The following is a 23,937-nucleotide window of genomic DNA, read 5'->3' as shown; positions in this document are numbered from 1 at the left end:
GTTGACGTGTATGATATCAATATCTTCCTTCACAACATGATCTCTGAGAAAGTGATGACGAATTTCAATGTGCTTTGTCTTCGAGTGCTGAACAGGGTTGTTGGTAATCTTGATGGCGCTTTCGTTGTCGCAGTAGAGTGGCACTTGCTTCAGATGAATGCCATAGTCCTTGAGAGTTTGCTTCATCCACAGAAGCTGAGTGCAGCAAGATCCAGCAGCAATGTATTTAGATTCAGCAGTGGAGAGAGATACACAGTTCTGCTTCTTTGAAGACCAACAAACAAGTGATCATCCTAGAAAATGACATGTGCCTGATGTAGACTTGCGATCCACCTTGTCACCAGCATAATCAGCATCCGAGAATCCAACCAGATCAAACTCTGAGCCCTTTGGATACCATAATCCTAGAGTTGGGGTGTGAGCCAAATATCAAAAAATTCGCTTCACAGCTAAGTGATGCGACTCCTTTGATGCCGCTTGAAATCGAGCACACATGCAAACACTAAGCATAATATCTGGCCTAGATGCACATATATAAAGGAAGGAACCAATCATGGAGCGGTATACCTTTTGATCAAACTCTTTACCATTGTCGTCAGGACCCAGATGATGCTTGGCTGGCATTGGTGTTGTGAAGCCTTTGCAGTCTTGCATACCAAACTTCTTCAGGCAATCTTTGAGATACTTTTCTTGAGATATGAAGATGCCTTTGCGTTGTTGTCGTATTTGAAGACCGAGGAAGAACTTTAGCTCTCCCATCATGGACATCTGATATTGCTCTTGCATCATATATCCAAACTCTTCACTGTACTTCTGATTGGTGCAGCCGAAGATAATGTCATCCACATATATTTGGCACACAAACAGTTCACCATCATATGTCTTCGTGAAGAGAGTGGGGTCGAGGGAACCAGGTATGAAGCCTTTGCTCTTCAGGAAGTATTTGAGTGTGTCATACCAGGCCCGAGGGGCTTGTTTGAGGCCATACAGTGCCTTGTTGAGCTTGTATACCATATCAGGATGTTTTGGATCTTCAAAGCCAGGTGGTTGTGCAACATACACTTCTTCTTCAATCTTGCCATTGAGAAAGGCGCTCTTCACATCCATTTGATAAAGAAGTATGTTATGATGATTTGTATAGGCCAGTAGTATGCGTATGGCTTCAAGTCTAGCTACAGGAGCAAATGTTTCATCGAAGTCAATGCCTTCCACTTGAGTATATCCTTGAGCAACTAGACGAGCTTTGTTTCTGACAACTTGACCATGCTCATCTTGCTTGTTGCGGTATATCCATTTTGTGCCTATTATGTTGTGCTTCCGAGGATCGGGACGCTTAACCAGTTCCCATACATTATTCAGCTCAAACTGTTGAGAGAAAATTCCTTATTTGACACTGTCTTAAAATCTGGTTCCTTATTTGGCATTGGAAAAGTTTTTCTTCCCTATTTGACACTAATCCTAAATTTTATTCCCTATACGACATTCCGTCCATTTTGAGCCTAAATGACACCTGAAAAGACGATTTTGCCCCTCATGCAGTATGTGTGTGCGCGCGCGCGTGTGCTGTTGCGTGTGTGGGTGCACGCGTACATGTGTGCTGCCGCTGCATGTGTGTGTGCATGTGTGCTGCAGTGTGTGCTGTTGCGTGCCTATGTGCTGTCTGCGTGTGTGTGTGTGTGCAAGTGCGCGTGCGTGTTGTTGCGGGTGTGTGCACGTGTGCGTGCGTGTTGTTGCATGTGTGTGCGTGTGCGTGTGTGTTGGTGCATGTGTATGTGTTGCTGCATGTGTTCTCCTGCCCTCGCACTGATGCTGCGTGTGTGCGCTATTGCCCCCCACACACATACCACATGAGGGGCAAAAAAGTCTTTTCAGGTGTCATTTAGGCTCAAAACGGATGAAAATGTCATATAGGGAATAAAATTTAGAACTTGTGTCAAATAGGGAAGAAAAACTTTTCCAGTGTTAAATAAGGAAGCAGATTTTAAGACAATGTCAAATAAGGAATTTTCTCAACTGTTGAAGCTCTTCTTGCATAGCTTGAATCCATTCAGGTTCCATGAAGGCTTCTTTCACTTTCTTGGGTTCTGTTATTGAGACGAATGCGAAATGCCCAAAAAAATTTACCAGCTGAGTTGCCTTTGAACGAGTGAGTGGACCGGGTGCATTGATGCTATCAATTATTCTTTCAATCTGCACTTCATTGGCAACGCGAGGATGTATAGGGCGAAGATTTTGCTCTTACTGATCATTGTCGTTGTTAGAGTGAATGTCTTCAGGCTGAGCATTGTCTTCATGTTGATCAGGTGCTGAGATGATAAGTTCTTCTTCAGGATGAGCTTCAGAAGGTATAATTTCTCCAGTTCCCATTAGTTTGATTGATTCACTGGATGGAACTTCATCTAGCACATTTGGCAGTTGCTCTCTTTGTGAACCATTGGTCTCATCGAACTGCACATCCACTGTTTCAACCACTTTGTAATGAAAGAGATTGAAGACTCTGTAAGAGTGCGAATCCTTTCCATATCCAAGGATAAAACCCTCATGTGCTTTTGGTGCAAACTTTGAGGTGTGATGTGGGTCCTTGATTCAGCACCTGGTGCCAAATACTCTGAAGTAACTGACATTTGGCTTCTTGCCAGTAAGGAGCTCATACGATGTCTTGTTCAGAAACTTGTGAAGATAAACACGATTGATTGTGTGGCATGCAGTATCAATGGCTTCAGGCCAGAATTTTCTTGGAGTCGTGTATTCATCTAGCATCGTTCTGGCCATCTCAATGAGTGTTCTGTTCTTGCGTTCGACGACGCCATTCTGCTGTGGCGTGTACGGGGCCGAGAATTCATGTGTGATGCCCAAGGTATCAAGATATGTATCAAGGCCAGTGTTCTTGAATTCAGTGCCATTGTCACTTCTTATGTGCTTTATCTTGGCGCCATAATTGTTCATTGCTCGATTGGCGAAGCGTCTGAAGACATCCTGCACTTCAGTCTTGAAAAGAATTATGTGCACCCAAGTATATCTAGAGTAATCATCAACAATGACAAAGCCATAGAGACAAGCAGTAGTAGTAAGAGTTGAGTAATGAGTGGGACCGAAAAGATCCATGTGAAGCAGTTTGAAGGGTCGAGTAGTGGTCATGATTGTCTTCGAGGGATGTTTGGCCCTCGTCATCTTTCCTACTTCACAGGCACCGCATAAGTGGTCTTTCTTGAACTTGACACCCTCGATGCCTATGACATGCTTCTTCTTTGCAAGAGTGTGGAGGTTCCTCATGCCAGCATGCCCAAGCCTCCGATGCCAGAGCCAGCATTCTGAAGCTTTTGCTAGAAGACATACGGCGAGCTGTGGCCCTGCTGAGAAATCTACCACATACAGATCATCTTTCCAATACCCTTCAAACACTAGAGACTTGTCAGATTCCATTAGAACAAGGCAACAATATTTTCCAAATATTACGATCATGTTCAAATCGCATAACATTGAGACAGACATTAAGTTGAAATCAAGGGATTCAACAAGCATGACTTTATCCATGTGTTGATCCTTTGAGATTGCAACTCTACCTAGACCCAATACCTTACTTTTACCAGTGTTAGCAAATGTGATGTGGCTCTTGTCGGATGGACGTAAGGTTGAGTCCATCAGAAGACTTCTTTTGCCAGTCATGTGATTTGTACACCCACTATCAATAATCCATTCTAAAGACGCTGGTGTCGTACCCTACAGTGCAGTTAGGGGGATAGGCCACGAAGAGAATTGTGAAGCAAAAACATTTGATGAGCCAGTGGGTTATGAAAACTTAGATCCAGATTAGGACTAATAGGGAGAGTGGCATGCGATTCAGGAATGAAGTACATAGTAATGCCATTCGGGCATTTGATCTTGCGCCCTACAAGATGTTTAAGGTCCCCAGCAATAGCGTCAGACGATTTTGGTTTTCTGCTGGAGACCTTTTCCTGCAAAAGAGAGTTAAGCTTTCTTAGCCACCCACATTTTCAAGGGTGGCTTAGAAGCAATAAGTCTAAGTGCAGCATATGAGAACTTTGGCTTTGGAGCCCTAGCAAACGGTCTTGCAGGCGGACAATATTACTCATAAGAATAAGCAGAATAGTTCTTGGTCTTATGAACATGACGATTTGATGAACCAGTCTCATATTCATATGCCTGAGTATGGTTTCCCTGCAAAACATTTGCGTTAGTCCGACTCGGGTGAGTCCTCTGTCTGTATGAAGCCTTTGGACCGTATGAAGCCTTTGGACTGAGGTTTGTCTTCTTCAAGTGAGGTGTCATGATGACATTCATAGGAAGATTCTCCAGACACCTTTTCGGAACCCAGATCTTCTTCATAGGCGGTCCATTCCTGCAGTTAGTACCAATGTACCTGGCAAACACTTCACCATTCTGATTCTTAAACAGTTTATAGTTTGCATCAAGAGATTCATCGATGATAATGGGGTTAGCACAAGTGAAGCCAGATAGATTGGATGGATCAGCTGAATGTTCCTTTGCAGCAATCCATGTGGTTTTGGGGTACTGCTCAGGCTTCCAGTAAGAGCCATCAGCATTCATTTTCCTTACGAACCCAACACCCTCTTTCCTAGGGTTTCGGTTCAGTATCTGCTTTTGAAGGACATCACATAGTGTCTGATGCCCTTTAAGACTTTTGTACATCTCTGTTTCAAGCAATGTCTTCAATCTAGCATTCTCATCAGCAATAGCAGTGGTATCCTCAGCAGAGGGGTTAGTTACCACATCAATAGTTGAAGATATTGCAACAGTAGCAGCAGTAGAACATTCAGCAACAGAAGCAGCATTATCACGCTCAATGCATTTAAGACATGGCGGTTCAAATCCTTCCTGAGCGGAACTGATCTGTTCGGCGCGAAGTGACTCGTTTTCCCTTTGAAGATCTTCATGAGCCGCTCTCAATTTCTCAAGATCTTGCTTCCTTTGAAGATAATCATAGGAAAGCTTCTCATGAGTTGTTGAGAGAGTTTCATGACGACTTTCAAGTTCCTGATACTTAACGTGAAATTTTTTTATGTCTTCAATTAAGGATTCAAATCGAGTCATTTCAGCACCCAACAGATCATCGCTTCTGTCTAACAGTTTTTGAATATGTTCCATAGCTTTCTGTTGTTCAGTTGCAATTTTAGCAAGTGTTTTGTAGCTGGGTTTTGAACCACAATCAGAGTTATCGTCACTAGATGTTTGATAGTGAGTAGTGCGTGTGTTTACCTTGGCACCGTGTGCCATGAAGCAGTAGGTAGGAGCGGAGTAGTCCTTGTCATTTGCATCAGTGTCGGTGATGAAGTCATTGTCTTCAGTGTTGAAGATGGACTTTGCAAGGTATGCCGTAGCCAGACTTGCAATGCCAGAGTTAGACTCCTCCTCAGACTCCACCTCCGCCTCCTCAGAAGCAGACTCCTCCTCTGAATCCATTTCCTTGCCAACAAACGCACGTGCCTTGCCAGATGAGCTCTTCTTGTGCGATGAAGACTTTGAGGAAGACTTGGAAGAAGAGTTTGAGTATTTCTTCTTCTTCTTGTCGTCAGAGTAATATTCCTTGCTCTTCTTCTTCTTTCTGTTCTCATTGTCCCACTTCGGACACTCAGAGATGAAGTATCCAGTTTTCTTGCACTTGTGGCATGTTTTCTTCTTGTAGTCATGAGCAGAAGCTTCATCATTCCTTGAGCTTGATCATGAAGACTTTCTGAAGCCTTTCTTCTTGGTGAATTTTTGGAACTTCTTCACAAGCATAGCAAGTTCCCTTCCAATGTCTTCAGGATCATCAGAACTGCTGTCAGATTCTTCTTCAGATGAGGAGACAGCTTTTGCCTTCAAGGCACGAGTTCGCCCATAGTTTGGACCGTAGATATCTCTTTTCTCAGAAAGCTAAAACTCATGTGTGTTGAGCCTCTCAAGTATGTCAGACGGCTCGAGTGTCTTGAAATCAGGACGTTCTTGAATCATCAGGGCTAGGGTGTCAAACGAACTGTCAAGTGATCTCAGTAGTGTCTTCACGACTTCATGCTTGGTGATCTCAGTAGCGCCGAGGGCTTGAAACTCATTTGTGATGTCAGTGAGTCGGTCAAATGTGAGCTGGACATTCTCATTGTCATTTCGCTTTAAGCGGTTGAAGAGGTTGCGAAGGACGCTGATTCTCTGATCTCTCTGGGTTGATACGCCTTCATTGACCTTGAAGAGCCAGTCCCAGACCAGCTTAGATGTTTCCAACGCACTCACACGGCCATACTGTCCTTTAGTCAGATGACCACAGATGATATTCTTGGTAGTAGAGTCCAGTTGAACGAACTTCTTGACATCAGCAGCAGTGACACCTTCTCCAGCCTTGGGAACGCCGTTCTTGACGATATACCATAGGTCGACGTCAATGGCTTCAAGATGCATGCGCATCTTATTCTTCCAGTAGGGATATTCAGTTCCATCGAAGACGGGGCACGCATCAGAGACTTTAATTATCCCTGCAGTCGACATAGCTAAAACTCCAGGTGGTTAAACCGAATCACACAGAACAAGGGAGCACCTTGCTCTGATACCAATTGAAAGTGCGTTATATCGACTAAAGGGGGGGGTGAATAGGCGATTTTTATGAAAGTCTTCAAAACGTGGAAGTTTTGAAGACTAACGATAGAAATAAGCCTATTACCATGCAGCGGAAGGTAGACTACACTAGGCAAACCATAGTCAGGTATTCAATGAAGTGAAAGCACAATGACTGATAGCAGTTAGGTAGTAAGGATCAGGTAGGAAGATATTATGAAGCCAATCAGAACAAGTAGTCACCCAGTGAAGACAAAAGATAAGGCAATCATACAATGACTTCACAGGGAGCAATCAGTAAGTAAAGGAAAGGAAAGGATGAAACCAGTGACTCGTTGAAGACAAAGATTTGTTGGACCAGTTCCAGTTGCTGTGACAACTGTACGTCTGGTTAGGGCGGCTAGGTATTTAAACCAAAGGACACACAGTCCCGGACACCCAGTCCTGAACACGCAGCTCAGGACACCCAGTCCTCACCGTATTCTCCTTGAGCTAAGGTCACACAGACCTCGCCCAATCACTCTGGTAAGTCTTCAAGGTAGACTCCCAAACCTTCACAGACTTCGTTCACCGGCAATCCACAATGTCTCTTAGATGCTCAGAACGCGACGCCTAACCGGCTGGAGGATGCCCAATTCTCTCCGGCTCTGGGTGGTTAGGGCTTTTTCCTCGCAAGGGATTCTCTCTCAAAGGCTTCAAGGTGGGTTGCTCTCAAACGACAAAAGCCGTACTCTGAATCTGAGCAGCCAACCATTTATGGTTGTAGGGGGTGGGCTATTTATAGCCACTAGGCAACCTGACCTGATTTGTCCGAAATGACCCTGGGTCACTAAGGAACTGACACGTGTTTCAACGGTCAGATTTCAAACTCACACGGCAACTTTACTTGGGCTACAAGCAAAGCTGACTTGTCCGACTTTGGACAAGATTTGCTCTCATAGTCTTCACTCGAAGACATAGGTTTTTTGTTTAGGCATCACTTCAGTCATTCTGACTGGTTCTCTTGGACCCCACTTAACAGTACGGTGGTTCCTATGACTCAACACAAATGAAAGAGAACTACAAAAGATCTAAGTCTTCGAGCTCCATAGGCTTCATGTGGTGTCTTCTCTTATCATAGTCTTCAATGTGAATATCTTCATATACCACCATTGACTTCAATATCTTCATACATTTTTAGGGGTCATGTCTGGTAGGAAAACCGAATCAATGAGGGACTTCTACCTGTGTTATCCTACAATTCTCACAAACACATTAGTCCCTCGACTAGGTTTGTCGTCAATACTCCAAAACCAACTAGGGGTGGCACTAGATGCACTTACAATAACAAAAAAGAAATGACATACTAGCGAACCTCCAAGCCTTCAGTAATCATGAGAAATGGCTCCGTGCATTTTTTGATGCAAAATCATTAAATGAAAACGTCAAGATAAATGTAGTCCGTTTCAAACACAAGATTTTGTTCCCTTGTAGGCCTTTTTCAATCAGAATATCTCTTGATTTATTGTCAAGAGTGTCCCAGTTTCTAGGGTCATAGATATCAAAAGGAGAAGATCCTTGTTCATCTACACTTGCAGGATTCTCACGGCCACTCAAATATTTAGGAGTCTCATATGGGTATTGTGTCCCTCAATTATGGTCTCATTCTTAGCAGGTTGTTGTTTTTCAGTATCATTGACATCTAATTCCTCAAAATTGTCAGTAGTGTCATTCCTCATAAAAATTTATGCATAGCTCCCTTCTGATTTCCAATAAACTTGTCTGTTCTTTTCCTCTTTATTCTTTTCTCGGAACCAGATACATGTTTTTTAGGCAGCATGTTTGGAAGAAATAAGGAGTGAAGGTACCTGAAGGCTGCTGTAAATCAGTGACAATCTGTATTCTTCAGGCTGCAGCTATCCAAATTCAATCAAGGAATCAAGAAGTCCAGGACCAAGCCGGCAACAACATACGATCCAACCCTACTCCAAGGCCACTACTGTTGTAAAAACAAGAATATAAATTAATAAGTGGATTAAGATTGAGGGCTCAGATAAATTCATTAGATTTACCTTTGTCTCCTGCTGTTCCTCGTGAACGTGCCCTATGCGGCAGCCGGTGTCGCAGATCTGTGGGAGACGAACAGGCGAGAAAAACGAACCGACGTCGTAGACTGAGGAGGAACAGAGTCGCTGGCCTTGTGCCCCCCCTTTTTTTTGAGCAACTGGCCTTGTGCCCCTGGGGGAAATATCTGACACTCCCATCCCAAGGGTGCTCCCGATCCTGGCCATGCATGTACCAGTACACACATCGTACCGTCAGTTGATATTTGACGCGTACCAACCAAGCGAAGCCCATTCTTTCGGCTTTCATCCAATCCGGTTTTGGGAAGGTTTTAGATCCTTCCCTGAACCGTTTGCCTTTTTATTTTCTCTTTTTCTTCTTCACCTTTTCATCCTTTTTTGCGAACTTCCTTTTCTAATCCGCGAACTTTTTTGTTGATCGAATTTAACTTTTGTTCATTCGATTTAGAAAACGTTCATCAAATTCAGAATTTGTTCGCCGAATTAAAAAATGTGCATCAAATATGAAATTTGTTCATCGATTTTCAAAAAATGTTCATGAAATTCAAATTTTGTTCATCGAACTAAAAAAATGTTCATTAATTTATTTTAAAAAAGGTTCTAGAATACAAACTTTGTCCATCAAGTTCGCAAAATGTTCATCGGATTCAAAATTTGTTCATCAAATACCAAATAATGTTCATCATTATTGAAATATGCTCATAAAAATTATTCATCAAAATAAAAAATGTTCATTCTTTTGAAATCATGAACAGTTTTTAATTCAAGAATTGTTTTTGAATTCGGTGAACATTTTTTTTAAATCTGCGAATGTTTTATGGAAATCGGATTTTATTCAAAATCTAAAAAAAAAGACACATCGCGCCCCACATTGGACGCGCAGGGGAGCGGGGGGCGGGCGCGGCTGATCATCAGCGTGCCACGTGCGGAATAGGGGCGCCCTAGGCGGACCACACACGTTTTTTTGCAGGATACGTTACATACGCTTTTTGAAGGGCCAACTCTAGGCGCCGGTTGACTGCCCAAATTTCAAACTGTCATTGCGCGTGCTTAGATCAAACCATCCTATGTCATTAGATTGTCTTGTCTCAAATTTGACTGCAAAAGTAGTGCCATCAGCAATAGTCGGTCACCCATGTCATCGCGCTCGCCCCTAGGCGTTTGTGCTCGCCGGCCACCCGCGTTACGCCGCCTATCTGTGGGGGAACGTAGTATTTTAAAAAAAATTCTACAATCACACAAGATCTATCTAGGGGAAGCATATCAACGAGCAAGGAGAGTGTGTCTACGTACCCTCGTAGACCGAAAGCGGAAACGTTTACTAACGCGGTTGATGTAGTTGAACGTCTTCGCGATCCAACCGATCCAAGTACCGAATGTACGGCACCTCCGCGATCTGCACACGTTCAGCTCGGTGACATCCCTCGAACTCTTGATCCAGTTGAGACTGAGGGAGAGTTCCATCAGCACGACGGCGTGGTGACTGTGATGATGAAGTTACCAGCGCAGGGCTTCGCCTAAGCACTACGACGATATGCCCGAGATGAAAAACTGTGAAGGGGGACACCGTACACGGCTAAGAAATCAATTTGTGTGTCTTGGGATGCCCCTTGGCCACGTATATAAAGGAGGGAGAAGAAGGGGGCCGGCCTAGGAGGGGCGCGCCTATAGGGGGAGTCCAACTAGGATTCCCAATCCTAGTTGTAGTCCCCTTCCTTTTCCAAGAGGGGGGAGAAGAAAGGAGTAGGAGAGGGAGAAGGAAAGAGAGGGGGGCGCCGCCCCCTCCCTAGTCCAATTCAGACTTGCCAGGGAAGGGGGGCGGCCACCCCTTAAGGCCATTATCTCCTTTCCTAGCATCTGTGACTGCCAGTCCCAACAATTTCCATGGTCAGTTGTCGCATCCACAAATGCCGGTTCCAGTATCTACCATGGCCGGTGCCAACATTTGCCATGGTCGGCTAAAGCATCCGCCACCGCCCATCCCAACAACCTCCATGGCCAGTTCCAGCAAATGGGGGTCGTCGTTCCAGCATATGCGGGTGCCTGTTGTTGCACTGTGGCGTTCGTACACATCTTCTCTAACACCGATAGGTGTTGGTCATGTCGCCGGTCGAGCCACGTCCCGTGCGGCCGCACCATGCTCAGCGATGGGTCCCCATCGTTGTGCCCAAGGGTCGCTGTGGCAACACCAGATGCGACCGCATAAAAAAATCATCGCATCATGCAGGGGACCGGGCATGATTTGTGAGTAGCGTCGGCAGCCATTTGCTGCTGGCCATAAGGAGGAGGACAACAATGGGGTTACTACCACGATGAGGGAGCGGGTTGGGTGTGACTTTCACGAGGGAGAGAGAGCTACTTTGAGAAGAGGAATTGAGGAATAAGATATCTCATCCAAAGGATAAGACTGAGCGTTGTCGATGGAAGGGGCCCACATACGGGGACATGGCGCATGTGGCGCTAGTGTTTTGCGGTGAGCCACCAGCGGCCTAGGCGGGGATAAAGCCAACGTGCCGAGGATCCTGTCCTCCGGAACCTCGAAAAGTGGCGCGAGGTCAGCATCCGCCTGGGTGGCGACGTGGTGTCAACAGGCTTGCAAGGGCGCGACTGCAGTGATGGGGTGTGTTCAACGGCCCAATTTAGGTGAGCGTGGGAGTAGGGGACGGCGCATGGCCGATGGTTGATGATGTCAGCCTGTTCGTGAGCTCTTTTTTTTACTATGCGTGAATTCTGTCTCACATCGTTCTCTCGTTCTGCCACATCAGCAGGCATGCTTTCTGTAACACCTGTCCGTAAATGGTACATTTGACTTGACCGTCATACATACACTATAGTTACATGTGTACATCCGGGGGAGCTACTGTCGCGAGGTATACGGCCTCAAGGTTTATTTTTCGCTTTGTTCCGGGTCGATGATGTTCGACTGCTGGATTTTGCACTATTAATAATATATGGCTGCATGCATCATCCTGATGCAGAGGCCGGGGGATATCCTCCTTTTGAAAAAAAGTTACATGTGTATATGCAGGTCAATAGAAATCAATGGATCATGTCCATAACGTCGAATGAACCAGGATATACATTTATTTACTTGAAAATTTTGGACCATTAAAATTTACAATCAATTGATATAAGATATTTTTAGCATATGTGAAACGAATTTGGTGAATCATTTGCTTCTTTTGTTTCAATAAATAGACAGATTTTCCAGGTGCGAGTAGCACGAAGATGATCTTCACATTTACTTTTTCTTTGCCATTTCTCGAAGGCTGCATGCATGGTCGATGGTTCTTTATTCCCTAGACGATCAGAATCGGTTAGGATCGATTGAGATCTATATGAAATACACAAGATTTATTATGCACAAGATTTGCACAATTACTATCCGATTCACCATGCAGCACGAAATTTTCAGTGACAACCTTGCCTTTGCCTAAATGGTTGTTCCACTAGCGTGTCCACGATGGAAATTCCCTATATAAGGAGGCCATCGCTACATATCTAGGACACTCGCAGTAACCACACAAACAATGAAAAGAGCACTTGAGATGATGCTGGTCGTGGCCATTGTGCTGGCCACCACTACGTCCGGGGCGCTCGCCATGGACATCAAGGACAAGGACCTGGCGTCGGAGGATTCCTTGTGGGCGTTGTATGAGCGTTGGTGCGAGCACTATAGGGTGGCACGCGACCTCAACGACAAGACCCGGCGCTTCAACGTGTTCAAGGAGAATGCACACATGATCCACAAGTTCAACCAAGGTGACGCACCCTACAAGCTAAGCCTCAACCTCTTCGGCGACATGACCGATGAAGAGGTCCATCGCGCGTATGGTCACAGCTCCAACATCAAGTCTGATAGCCGTAAGCATCGGCGACAGGGCCGATTCACAGATGACGCCGTCAACGCCCGCAAGGGCCTCCCGTCATCCGTGGATTGGCGCAGACGCCCGTCCGCGGTGACGAACGTGAAGCTACAGGGAGTGCATTGCGGTTCCTGCTGGGCCTTCGCGGCAACGGCGGCGATGGAGGGCATCAACTCCATCAGGACTCGGAACCTGACGTCGTTGTCCACGCAACAACTCGTGGACTGCGACAAGGGGAACGGGGGGGGGGGGGGGGGGTGTGTAAAGGAGGATTCGCGAAGTTAGCCTTCAAGTACATAATGCAATCGGGCGGCATCGAAACAGATGCTAAGTACCCGTATGTTGGCCATCAGGATGGCTACTGCTCGGTGCCCAAGCCAAACCGGAACACGGTCGTCACCATCGATGGCTACAAACAGGTGGCGCCGAATGAGGTGGTGGCGTTGGAGCAGGCGGTGGCGGCCCAACCCGTGGTGGTCGGAGTTGATTCAAACTCGACGGCCTTCCAACGCTATGGGCGAGGCGTCTTCGTGGGGCCATGCGGGACAAACCTGGATCACGAAATGACGGTGGTGGGCTATGGCACCACGGATAAGCATGAGTATAACACTCCCATAAAATATTGGATCGTGAAAAACTCATGGGGGGCAGACTGGGGTGAAAACGGCTACATCCGCATAGCGCGCGATGTGAGAGGTCAGCCCAAGGAAGGCATGTGTGGCATCCTCATGGACGCGTCATACCCAGTGAAATTTAGTAGGAAAGGTAGAAATGATATCATGAAGAGAAATTAGCGGTCTGTGTATAGGTAGCGATTTTAACATCCCCAAACATATATGGACCGTTCATGTGTTCTATTATACAACAAGCAATATTACTTTACCTTGTGGAAGGTGATGTCTATGATAGTATATAGCTAATATAGAAAATTTACTTCTATAAAACAAGAAAAAGAATTGTATCGCTATTAAAACACAACACCAAATAAGAAAAGGTATAATCATGATCAATTAATGTTGTCTCTATCATCTAATTTTGATTGCTTATAATTTTTTTAGTATTAATATGTACAATATATGCTAGTACAACAAAGATTCTTTTATAAAACAAGAAAAATAATTGTATCGCTATTAAAACACAACACCAAATAAGAAAAGATATAACCATGATCAATTAATGTTGTCTCTATCATACAATTTTGATTGCTTATAACAATTTTTAGTATTAATACGTACAACATATGCTAGTACAACAAATATTTTTAGTTATAATATACTAAATAAATATGTTGTAGAACACTTTATTTTAGACCCCAAAAAACATGACATTAATACATGAATAAGATTTCATATGTTCATGTTGCAAGTACATAAATATTTCACTAAATACTTGACTTAGGCATCTTTACTATGTACTACCTCCGTTCCAAAATAGATGACCCAACTTTATACTAACTTTGTACTAAAGTTAGTACAAAGTTAAGTCATCTATTTTAGAACGAAGAGAGTATATAATATTGTTTCTTGTCATAGTATATAGGTGCAGTGTAAATTTATCTTGTATGATAATATTTATATACCTCAATGTAGTAAAATGGTCACTACCGTAGAACAAGCAAGCAATGACATGCGCACATGGCTCAATTGTGTCGCGCGCGGCAGTGGACGGCTCCCACCACTGCTAACATGTTACCAGTGGTAGGCAATTAGTAGTGGCTGGCGACCTATCGCACCTGCCACTGCTAAGTAAGGTACAAGTGGTAGACAGATCCGTCCACCTACCACAGTCTGTTGTCTTTACCGGTGGCATCCGTTTTGATGCCCGCCATGTTGGGAACGCAGCATGTAATTTCAAAAAAATTCCTACGATCAGGCAAGATCTATCTAGAAGATGCATAGCAACGAAAGGGAGGAGTGTGTCCACATACCCTCGTAGACCGAAAGCGGAAGCGTTAGGTTAACGCGGTTGATGTAGTCTAACGTCTTCATGATCCAACCGATCCAAGTACTGAACATACGGCACCTCCGTGTTCAGCACACGTTCATCTGGATGACGTCCCTCGAGCTCTTGATCCAGTAGAGGGTCAAGGGAGAGTTCCGACAGCACGACGGTGTGGTGACGGTGATGGTGATGTGATCTGCGCAGGGCTTCGCCTAATCACTACGACGCTATGACCAGAGGAATAACTGTGGAGGGGGGCACCGCACACGGCTAAGAGATTTCTTGGTGTGCCTTTGGGGTGCCCCCCCGCCCCTGTGTATAAAGGGGGGAGGAGGAGGACGGCGGCCAGGAGGGGCGCGCCAAGGGGGGAGTCCTACTTGGACTCCTAGTCCAAGTAGGATTCGCCCCCCCTTTCCTTTCTCCACCGAAGGGAATAGGAAGGAGAAGGAGAGGGAAAGGGGGCGCCGCCCCCTCCTCCTTGTCCTATTCGGACTCCCTAAGAGGGGGGCGCGCGGCCACCCTCCGCGGGCTTCCCTCTCTCTCTCTTAGGCCCATGTTGGCCCAACACTTCCCGGGGGCGTGGGAGGGGGGGGGCTTCCGTAACCCCTCGGTACTCCGGATAAACACCCGAATCACCCGGAACCATTCCGATGTCCGAATATAACCTTCCAGTATATGAATATTTACCTCTCGACCATTTCAAGAATCCTCATCATGTCCGTGATCTCATTCGGGACTCCGAACAAACTTCGCTCACCAAAACACATAACTCATAATACAAATCGTCATCGAACGTTAAGCGTGCGGACCCTACAGGTTCGAGAACTGTGTAAACATGACCGAGACACATCTCCTGTCAATAACCAATAGCGGAACCTGGATGCTCATATTGGTTCCTACATATTTTACGAAGATCTTTATCGGTCAAACCGCATAACAATATATGTTATTCCCTTTGTCATCGGTATGTTACTTGCCCGAGATTCGATCGTCGGCATCATCATATCTAGTTCAATCTCGTTACCGGCAAGTCTCTTTACTCGTTCTGTAATGCATCATCCCGCAACTAACTCATTAGTTACATTGCTTGCAAGGCTTATAGTGATGTGCATTACCGAGAGGGCCCAGAGATACTTCTCCGATATTCGGAGTGACAAATCCTAATCTTGATCTTTGCCAACTCAACAAACACCTTCTGAGACACCTGTAGAGCATCTTTATATATAATCATCCAGTTACGTTGTGATGTTTGATATCACATAAGGTGTTCCTCCGGTATTCGGGAGTTGCATAATCTCATAGTCAGAGGAATATGTATAAGTCATGAAGAAAGCAATAGCAATAAAACTAAACGATCATAATGCTAAGCTAATGAATGGGTCTTGTCCATCACATCATTCTCCAATGATGTGATCCCGTTCATCAAATGACAACACATGTCTATGGTTAGGAAACTTAACCATCTTTGATTAACGAGCTAGTCAAGTAGAGGCATACTAGAGACACTCTGTTTGTCTATGTATTCACACATGTACTAAGTTTCCGGTTAATACAATTCTAGCATGAATAATAAACATTTATCATGATATAAGGAAATATAAATAACAACTTTATTATTGCCTCTAGGGCATATTTCTTTCACGCCACTGGTAACCTTCTAGGCCCAAGAAAAAATGCTATTGTGGCAGTGCACGACATTGTTTTTGCACATTCTATTATATCGATAGTTGCATATGCATTGCATTACATTCAAAGAAGTGTTCATATAAGGATTGAAAGTGCATAGATGCATCACACTACATTGATGGTATTCATCGCTACATCATAGATTACCAACGCAAGGACCAACCAACGTGCCGCCTCCTCCGAAACCGGAGATCTGCCCTACCAAATAGTCCAACTAACCACTTCATGATAACAACAACACCACAATGATTTTTTTGTGGAGGGCGTTGCATAGTTCTTGCAGGAGACTACGGTTGGAGGAGTCGTGGTGGTGGGGAAGGCATTGATCCAAGCACACGGGACTGCCACTTGGGCGCGGCACGCTTACGAATGGGCATGGCTGTCAGCCCGTTAGGCGCTTGATTCCTTTAAACTGCAAAAAACTGCGGGCGTGCGTTATTCGATCCCGCGACCTCTCGTCCAGTGTTAGCACCGATAGCTAACTGGTCGACCTACCTTACATGATTTGTAACATCCTTTTTCTTCTTTCCTGTTCCATATTTTTATATTTTTATTTCTCTTTAAAAAAATGCTTGGACTTTTTTTTATCAGAATCAGATGGGTTTTTAAAGAATCCAGTGAACCTTTACTCAATATTGATGGACTTTTTTGAATCCGTGAACATTTTTTGAAATCAATGACTGTTTTGAAATTCGTGAATTTTTTATCAATAGCGAAAAACTATTTTCAAAATCAGGTGATTTTTTCTTAAATTCTTCAACTTCTTTTTTTTATCAAAATCGATGGACTTTTTCAAATCCGTAATTTTTCTCAAAATCCGGGTAACTTTTTTACCAAAATCGATGAACTTCTTTTCAAAATTGATGATTTTTTTTATTTTTGTTAACATTTCATTGAAAATCCGTGAAAATTTATTCAAAATAGACGAACTTTCTTAAAATTCGTGAATTCTTGTTCAAATTGTCGTTTCCTTTTTTAGATCACTCGTAGTCGGACTGAAACATGGGTCGGATAAATTGGTTTTGGGATAGAGCACAGCAAAGTTATGGTGGTGCAATGTGGTTGTAGCGCCAATCCGTAGTATTGCAGCTTTTTCTTGCCTTTCGTTTTTTGAGCGTCTGGACGCGAGCTGCTGGGCCGACCCACTACCGCGCATAGTGCCAGTTAGCCTAAGCGGCGCTGAGGGCGCAAAAGAGTAGCACTGAGTTACCCTAAAAAAAAGTTACCACAAACCTAAAAAAAAAGAGGAGCACTCAGTATGAGGGACGCTGACATCCGAGCTGTACCTGGATTGTTCCGACTCGGCTTTGGGCTCTATCGCGGTGCGGCGCCCATAAATCACAACTCCACGCTGCTTTCCTTCCTTCCCTGCAACTCGTTTCCCTGCTGCGTCCGCTCGTCTCCATGGCGGAAGGCGGCCAACAAGCCTATCCCGCCGGCGGTGGCGATGGCGGACGGTGGCTAGCGGCGGCCCCTCCAAACCTCCGCGCCAAAGTGGTCCAGAAGATGTACGTATGCTCATGCTTTTCATCCATGTCATCTCCCTCCCAATCGCTCTTCTTCTCCAAGATATTAGTCGACGACCTGGTTTTCTGCTGTGATCTCTTCACTAATCAAATCCATCTAACTATTTTCCTCCCTGTCTGGCCTGTTGGTTCACTTCAGAACAAATAATTTGTGCCAGTTCCAAGTCCAAGGGAATCAGCTGGACCAGCTCCACGCCGTCGCTTCCCGGTACGAGGCCAAGGTGTTCGACGACTCCGACAACGTGCAGGATTACCTCAGGACAATCAGCATCAAGATGATGACTCTTCAGAGCAAATGGCAGCCGGTTGCGCAGGCTGCTGCTCCAGACCATCAGGCTCACATGGGAGGCCAAATGCAGCCTCGCAATGCAGTTCCGGCCGCCGCTGCAGTGCCGCCGCCGCAAGCGTCGCCATCAACGTCCGGTCTCCCTGTAAGGCCACCTCAGGCGCAAAACATGCAGATCACTCGTAAACCATCACAGCAACCCACAATGGCACCTGTTGCCCAGCCCCGCCCTTGTCATCCGACCGCGGCAGCTCAGATGCAGACTCAGCCCCTGTCCATGCACAACTCCAGTGGCATGTGTACACGGCAGCCTGTTGCGCAGGCTGCACTCAACTATCAGGCACACAATGCAGTTCTAGCTAATTCTTCCGCCGCTGCAGTGTCACGGACAACATCAACAAATTGGCTTCCTCATACAAATCAAGTGCAAAACCTGGGGATCAACCCAATGGCACCCACTGTCCAGCTCCACCCTTGTCATCCAACGGCGGTAACTCAGATTCAGACCCAATCCATGGCCAGGCATAACTCGAGCGGCATGCGTGCACAGCAACCGCAGAGGAAGTCGGCAAGGATGGATCAGCAAGATTTGAGGGTCTACCAATGTCAAAGTTACCAAGCTCACGGAGGACAGCAGTCCAATGTCGGCCCTTTGCAGATCAGGCCTTCTGGAGAACGTAACAACCAACAATTTGGGCACCATCCACTCGAAGTGGACTGGAGGGAAGACATGTTCCAGAGGATCACATCCCTCAAGCACGCTCACTTCTCGGAACTCGTGGAATTTCAGCGAGCATTACGAGCACGCGCCTCTCAGCTCGAGTCATTACCTAAAGAGGAAGCAGACAAATATCAGAAAGTGGTAGATGCCATGGCAAGGATTGGTGATGCGTTGAGCTTCCTACAACTCCAGAAAAGCAACATACCTGAGGCCATGAGGGATCAGTTTGACATGCGCCAGACATTCGTATATGGTATCGTGCGTTGGTGCAGGGAAATTAAATTACGTAATGCAGGGAAGAACACTGGACGTCAGTTGCAGTTGCAGAACTGCCGCGACCCGTTTTCGCAGAAACATCAAGAGCAACCTGCAGCAGAGACATCATTTTCGCAGTCTTCAGAAAACGTTCCAGCTAGAAGTCCACTGATACAGCAGCAAGAGAATAGCCACCACTTGGCAGGTGAAGAAACAGTGGACCACGAGGTGTGCCGTGAAGCTGAAGCACCGGTAGCCACCAATCTTACCGGCAGCAGTACGCCACCATTGACCGATGGAACTGGAACATGTAGCCAGGAAAAAGAGGAAGAGCATCATCCAGCATATGAAGCAATTCCACAGCTGACACAGAACGCTAATCATGTTGAACCTCCACCGGCTCAGCAGCAAACCAATAGGCCTTTGTCGCCGGCAGCGCTTCGCAGCCTAGCCCAAGATATGGGAGTGAACTTGAAGCGGGCCTTCCGCCGCACAATGTCTGGCAGCTGCGCGTGGTTTGATGAATCCAGCGGGGAAAGCTGCAACAAGAGGCGAAAAATGCACTCTCTGCGCAACGAGATCACAGCTGCATACAGCATGCTAGTGGAGACCGAGATCAGAATCACCGACGGCGACACAGGAGGAGCGGACGGGGCGGTGGTGATCGAGCTCTGCTACGTCCCAGTGTCGCTTACACCAGACCTCAGGGCGGTTATCGACCCCTCTGAGATGACGACAAAGCTGCTCGTCCCCGCGGATTACCCACGAAGCTCTCCGGTGCTTCTCGGAGACGACGGCGAACACAGGAAGGGGATTGCAGCTGGCGTGCTGGACGTGGAGTTCCGACGCGCCCTCAGCCAACTCCCGGAGCCCAGGTCAATCAAGGGGATAGCCCAGGCGTGGGACACCTGCGTGCGGAGAGCCGTGGTGCAGTTTGCACATGGCCTCGGTGGAGGGACGTTCAGCACGAGGCACGGCCAGTGGGAGAGCTGCATCGGAGCCTGAAAGTGGAAGCAGCATGTGATGTACTCTGATACTAGGTGCTACAAGAACATAAGAAAATAAGCTCATCTAATCGGTTCAGAAGTACTCCCTCCGTTCCAAATTACTCGTCGTAGAAATAGATGTATCTAGAACTAAAATACATCTAGATACATCCATATCTGCGACAAATAATTCGTAACGGAGGGAGTAGAACACAAGAGAATAAGCTCATGTATTCGGTTCAATCGGCATATGTAAAATGCTTTATTACCAGGTGCATCTTACAACAATCATCTTGCCATCCATGTTCATGCAAGGTTTAAATGTAATTGTATGCATTGATTTCTAATTTCTATAGCCTTTTGGTTTTATAATGTTATCTGTAGAAAGCAATGCAGTTCCTAAATAATTGAAGATGTAAAGGATCCAAATTAATGTTTCTTGAGTGATAAAAGGATAGGGGTGGTCACCACTCTGCGCATCAGACGTTCAAAGCACCAAAAAGCATCCGCTTCATGTTCCAAAATGATTGATATTGGTGAACAAAGATCACTCATTCCTGCTCATGCATGAAAGGATTTAATAAGCATATATACAACATAGCATTTAGGAAACTGTCATGGTTAAGAATTTCCCTTTTTACTAATAATTGATCCAGATGTGTAAAAATACTTGATCTGCACACACAGAAAAAGATCTGTGTTGCTTAAACAACTCACCCTGACAGTAACCGATGCCAGTGTCCACCCATGCGTACACTGTAAGAATGTCCCGTGCCAAGTTCTCCTGGCTCTCGTAATAAGTTAGTGTACGGTCAGTTTGATTTTCGAGACCTACAATTGAGCAGTGGAAGAATCAGAAAATTTTAGAACTTGAAGAAAATATACGCCAACTGTTATTTCTTTTACATGCGATGGATGCTCTAAAACAGAGGCAATACTGCTGCTTACCAATTTGGTGCAGAAGAAGTTTCCATTGAATAACTTCTTTTGGGAGCGGTCCATTATTGGTTTGTTGTTCTCCATTTGAGTTAGGATCCTCAATAGGCTGGCCATCTTCAGTTATGACAGGCATAGTAATTACCCTTCCACTACCAACTGTCGTGCCCACTTCTCGGCACTTTGTTTTCAGTTTCTCATATCCTAACCTATGAAAATATTCAAATCAGTATAATCCTCATGCCATTCATATGTTATCGTTATAACTTTCTGAAAAGCATAGTGAACTTCCTGAAACAGAAAATAGCATTGCTACTGCAGCATAACATGTGATAGAACAACATTAATCCAGTTTTTCAACGAACTGAAACTTGTAGATACGATGGCTTGAATGTGCATCCCTTTTTTTAGACTGCTTCCACTCTGCTTGAGAAGTCTCTAAACTACTTGTGATCTATTTGAGAAATTTCAAGTCTCAGTTACTCATAAGTATTATCATCCTATATGCTTAAAGTAGCCACTGTCGCAAAAATAAGGACCAAAAAAGGAAATGTGAGTGGTGAGTGCGCTGCTAGCTACTCCCTCCGTTCCAAATTACTCGTCGTGGTTTTAGTTCAAAGTTGAACTAAAACCACGACGAGTAATTTGGAACGGAGGGAGTAGATTGTAAAAATCATGTATCGCAACGAAGAGTGAAATTGTAGTGAGATTAAAATGGACTTAGATGATAAGATGAAAGTAAGATGCAAATGAAGATAAAAAAAACACCTTCTCTGCTGTCGCAACTGGTTTCTCTGTTTGGTAGTGCTTTTAGGGTCATAACACCCCAACAAAAACTCCCATACTTCTCCTTTGATGTTTGGGTGGACACCCTGTTGGCATAACCAAAACAAAGACAACCTCCTGGTTCAGTTAAACCGGGGAGTCACAACATGTGCATAGATGCGGTATATAGGCCCCAAGGGATAGTAACAAATGCCAAGAAATGCATTGTTGTTGAGAAGAAACATTGCAAGGTTGACAGGATAGAGAACAGTGTGAAGGGATGCACAAGGGATTAAAACAGTGTTACTGATGAGAATACATGGTTCAGAGTCTTCCCACTGAATGTTGTATCAGCTGAAGAAGCAAACTGATTCAGCCAAAATACCGAAATATGCTCTGTTCCTACAACTTATATTTCTCATGAATAATTATTGGCTGTATGCAGCAGTGTGCAGACCCTTTCTAATTTTTTTTTTATATATAAGCTGTCAACTAGTCCTGAATGCAAGTTTGACTGCAGGTGTTGCTACACATGACATGATAGGACCGGGAGAAACGCGTTGAGATGTTTGCTCAACTACTGACCAACCTGTGGTTAACTGTGGAGGAGCAGCACAACCTCCAGCATCTGGAGAAGATCATTTCAAATCAAGGAGTTTCTGAACACAAGCTATTCTTACTATTTTAATGGCAACACCAATTAGTGGTAGCAAGGGCTCAGGTTTCTATCTCAACCACCCAGGGGACGAGTACGCGCCCGTCGTGGCTGTCCTGGACGACCCAGGAGCGGGAGGGGCGGGCAGGAAGGAGAGGAAGAAGTCGCGGGCCCGGGCTGCCGGCGCGGAGGGTTGAGCGGCTCGGCGAGGTGGAAGCCGAGGAGGGGCGGTCGTGTAGCTTGCCGAAGCGTCGGAGGAAGGAGGGTTCGGCGGCGACGTGGCAGAAGGAAACGCAGGAGGTGGAGGCGGAGGCGAGGTCGGCTTGGTCAGGGAGGAGGAACATTTCCGCCATGAGATTGTCGGGGATCGGCAGCGAGGCCATCTCCCAGAATCCATGCCGTCGCAGCCGCAAACAAGGACGGTGGTCGAGGATGGCCGGTTCCGGGTGAGGGTCCGCGCGGGTCTGCTGGCTCAAGTCCACCGCTCCGGCACCGCCGGCCATCCCGCCTCCGGTGGTGAGAAACCCTAGTTCGGTTTCGAAATGTGAGCAGGGGATTTTGGGGAACGAGGAGAGGGTAGTTGGCGCTAGGATGTAAACGAATCAGATCGCATCGGATAATGCTTTTACCATATACTCCCTCCGTCTCTAAATATTTGTTTTTTTGAGATTTTAAATGGATTACCATATACGGATGTATATAGACATATTTTAGAGTATAGATCCATTCATTTTGATCTGTATGTAGTCACTTGTTGAAATCTCTAAAAAAACAAATATTTAGAAATGGAGGGAGTACCACATTTTTTTGTCAGATTCGGAGCGGATCAGATAATGATCGAATATGGATTCGAATACGGATTATATCAAACTACGGATTCGAAGCGGAAGCAGAGCGGATTCGGACCGAAAATGGATAAAAAGATCTATGTACATCTTTTCCATAATATCTATCAAGATCTATGCAAAGAAGAACAATATATAAGTAACCAATCAATTTTTATTGATCAATGAAATTAATAATTTACACGCTGCACCAAGCAAGACATTAGCCATCATAGGTTCATAGTGTTCTCTGGTTCATAACAGAATATGTTATATACTACTCTTCCATTTTTAAATATTTGTCTTTTTAGAAATTTCAAATGGTCATTACATACGGATGTATATAGACATATTTTAGAGTGTAGATTCACCCATTTTATTTTGTATGTAGTCACCATTTAAAATCTCTAGAAAAACAAATATTTAGGAACAAAGGAAGTATTAGGTAAGTGAGTTTGTAGTGTTCTCAAGTCTATTGGCTGCGCTTGTAGGTACATGATGCTATTTATATGTGATGATTCTAATCAGTGGTCTAATTGGGTCTTTGGTTTGTGATTGGACCAAATTTATCGGATAACTAGACCATGAAAGCGCGCTTTGCCGCGCCCACCCGTTCTCAAGAAAAAATATATTAAAAACCAATTGAAAATTTCAAATAATTAATATGTTTTTTTAGCATCAGTACAGACACAAGCGCTCATATACACGCGCATACACTCACCCCTATGAACGCATACACGCACACCCTACCCCTATGAGCACCTCCGAGGGACTGAGCCGGCATATTATCTTGAGATTTACGAAATCATTGTAGGCGCCTCGTCGTCGACGGGAACGTCTCCTCGCACTGAAAGCGCATCGCC

At 45.2% G+C, this 23,937-nt stretch overlaps 1 protein-coding gene and 1 pseudogene across 1 annotated transcript; both read left to right on the top strand.

The window, feature by feature from the left end:
* The first annotated feature begins 12,153 nt into the window (after positions 1–12,153).
* Positions 12,154–13,369, top strand: LOC125517157 (KDEL-tailed cysteine endopeptidase CEP1 pseudogene; annotated as a pseudogene).
* A 2,754-nt stretch (positions 13,370–16,123) lies between these two features.
* LOC147963513 (uncharacterized) lies at positions 16,124–19,913 on the top strand. The gene is made up of 2 exons (XM_087529102.1): positions 16,124–17,628; positions 17,786–19,913. The coding sequence occupies exons 1-2, from the start codon at positions 17,525–17,527 to the stop codon at positions 19,911–19,913; spliced, it is 2,232 nt and encodes a 743-aa protein (XP_087385228.1). The 5' UTR covers positions 16,124–17,524.
* The last annotated feature ends 4,024 nt before the right edge of the window (positions 19,914–23,937 follow it).

This window comes from Triticum urartu, chromosome 6A, assembly GCF_056163025.1.
Source record: "Triticum urartu cultivar PI428250 chromosome 6A, HENAU_Tu73, whole genome shotgun sequence".
In the NCBI taxonomy this organism is placed as follows: Eukaryota; Viridiplantae; Streptophyta; class Magnoliopsida; order Poales; family Poaceae; genus Triticum; species Triticum urartu.
Note: the sequence above shows the minus strand (reverse complement) of the source record. Positions and strands in the feature narration are given on the sequence as shown.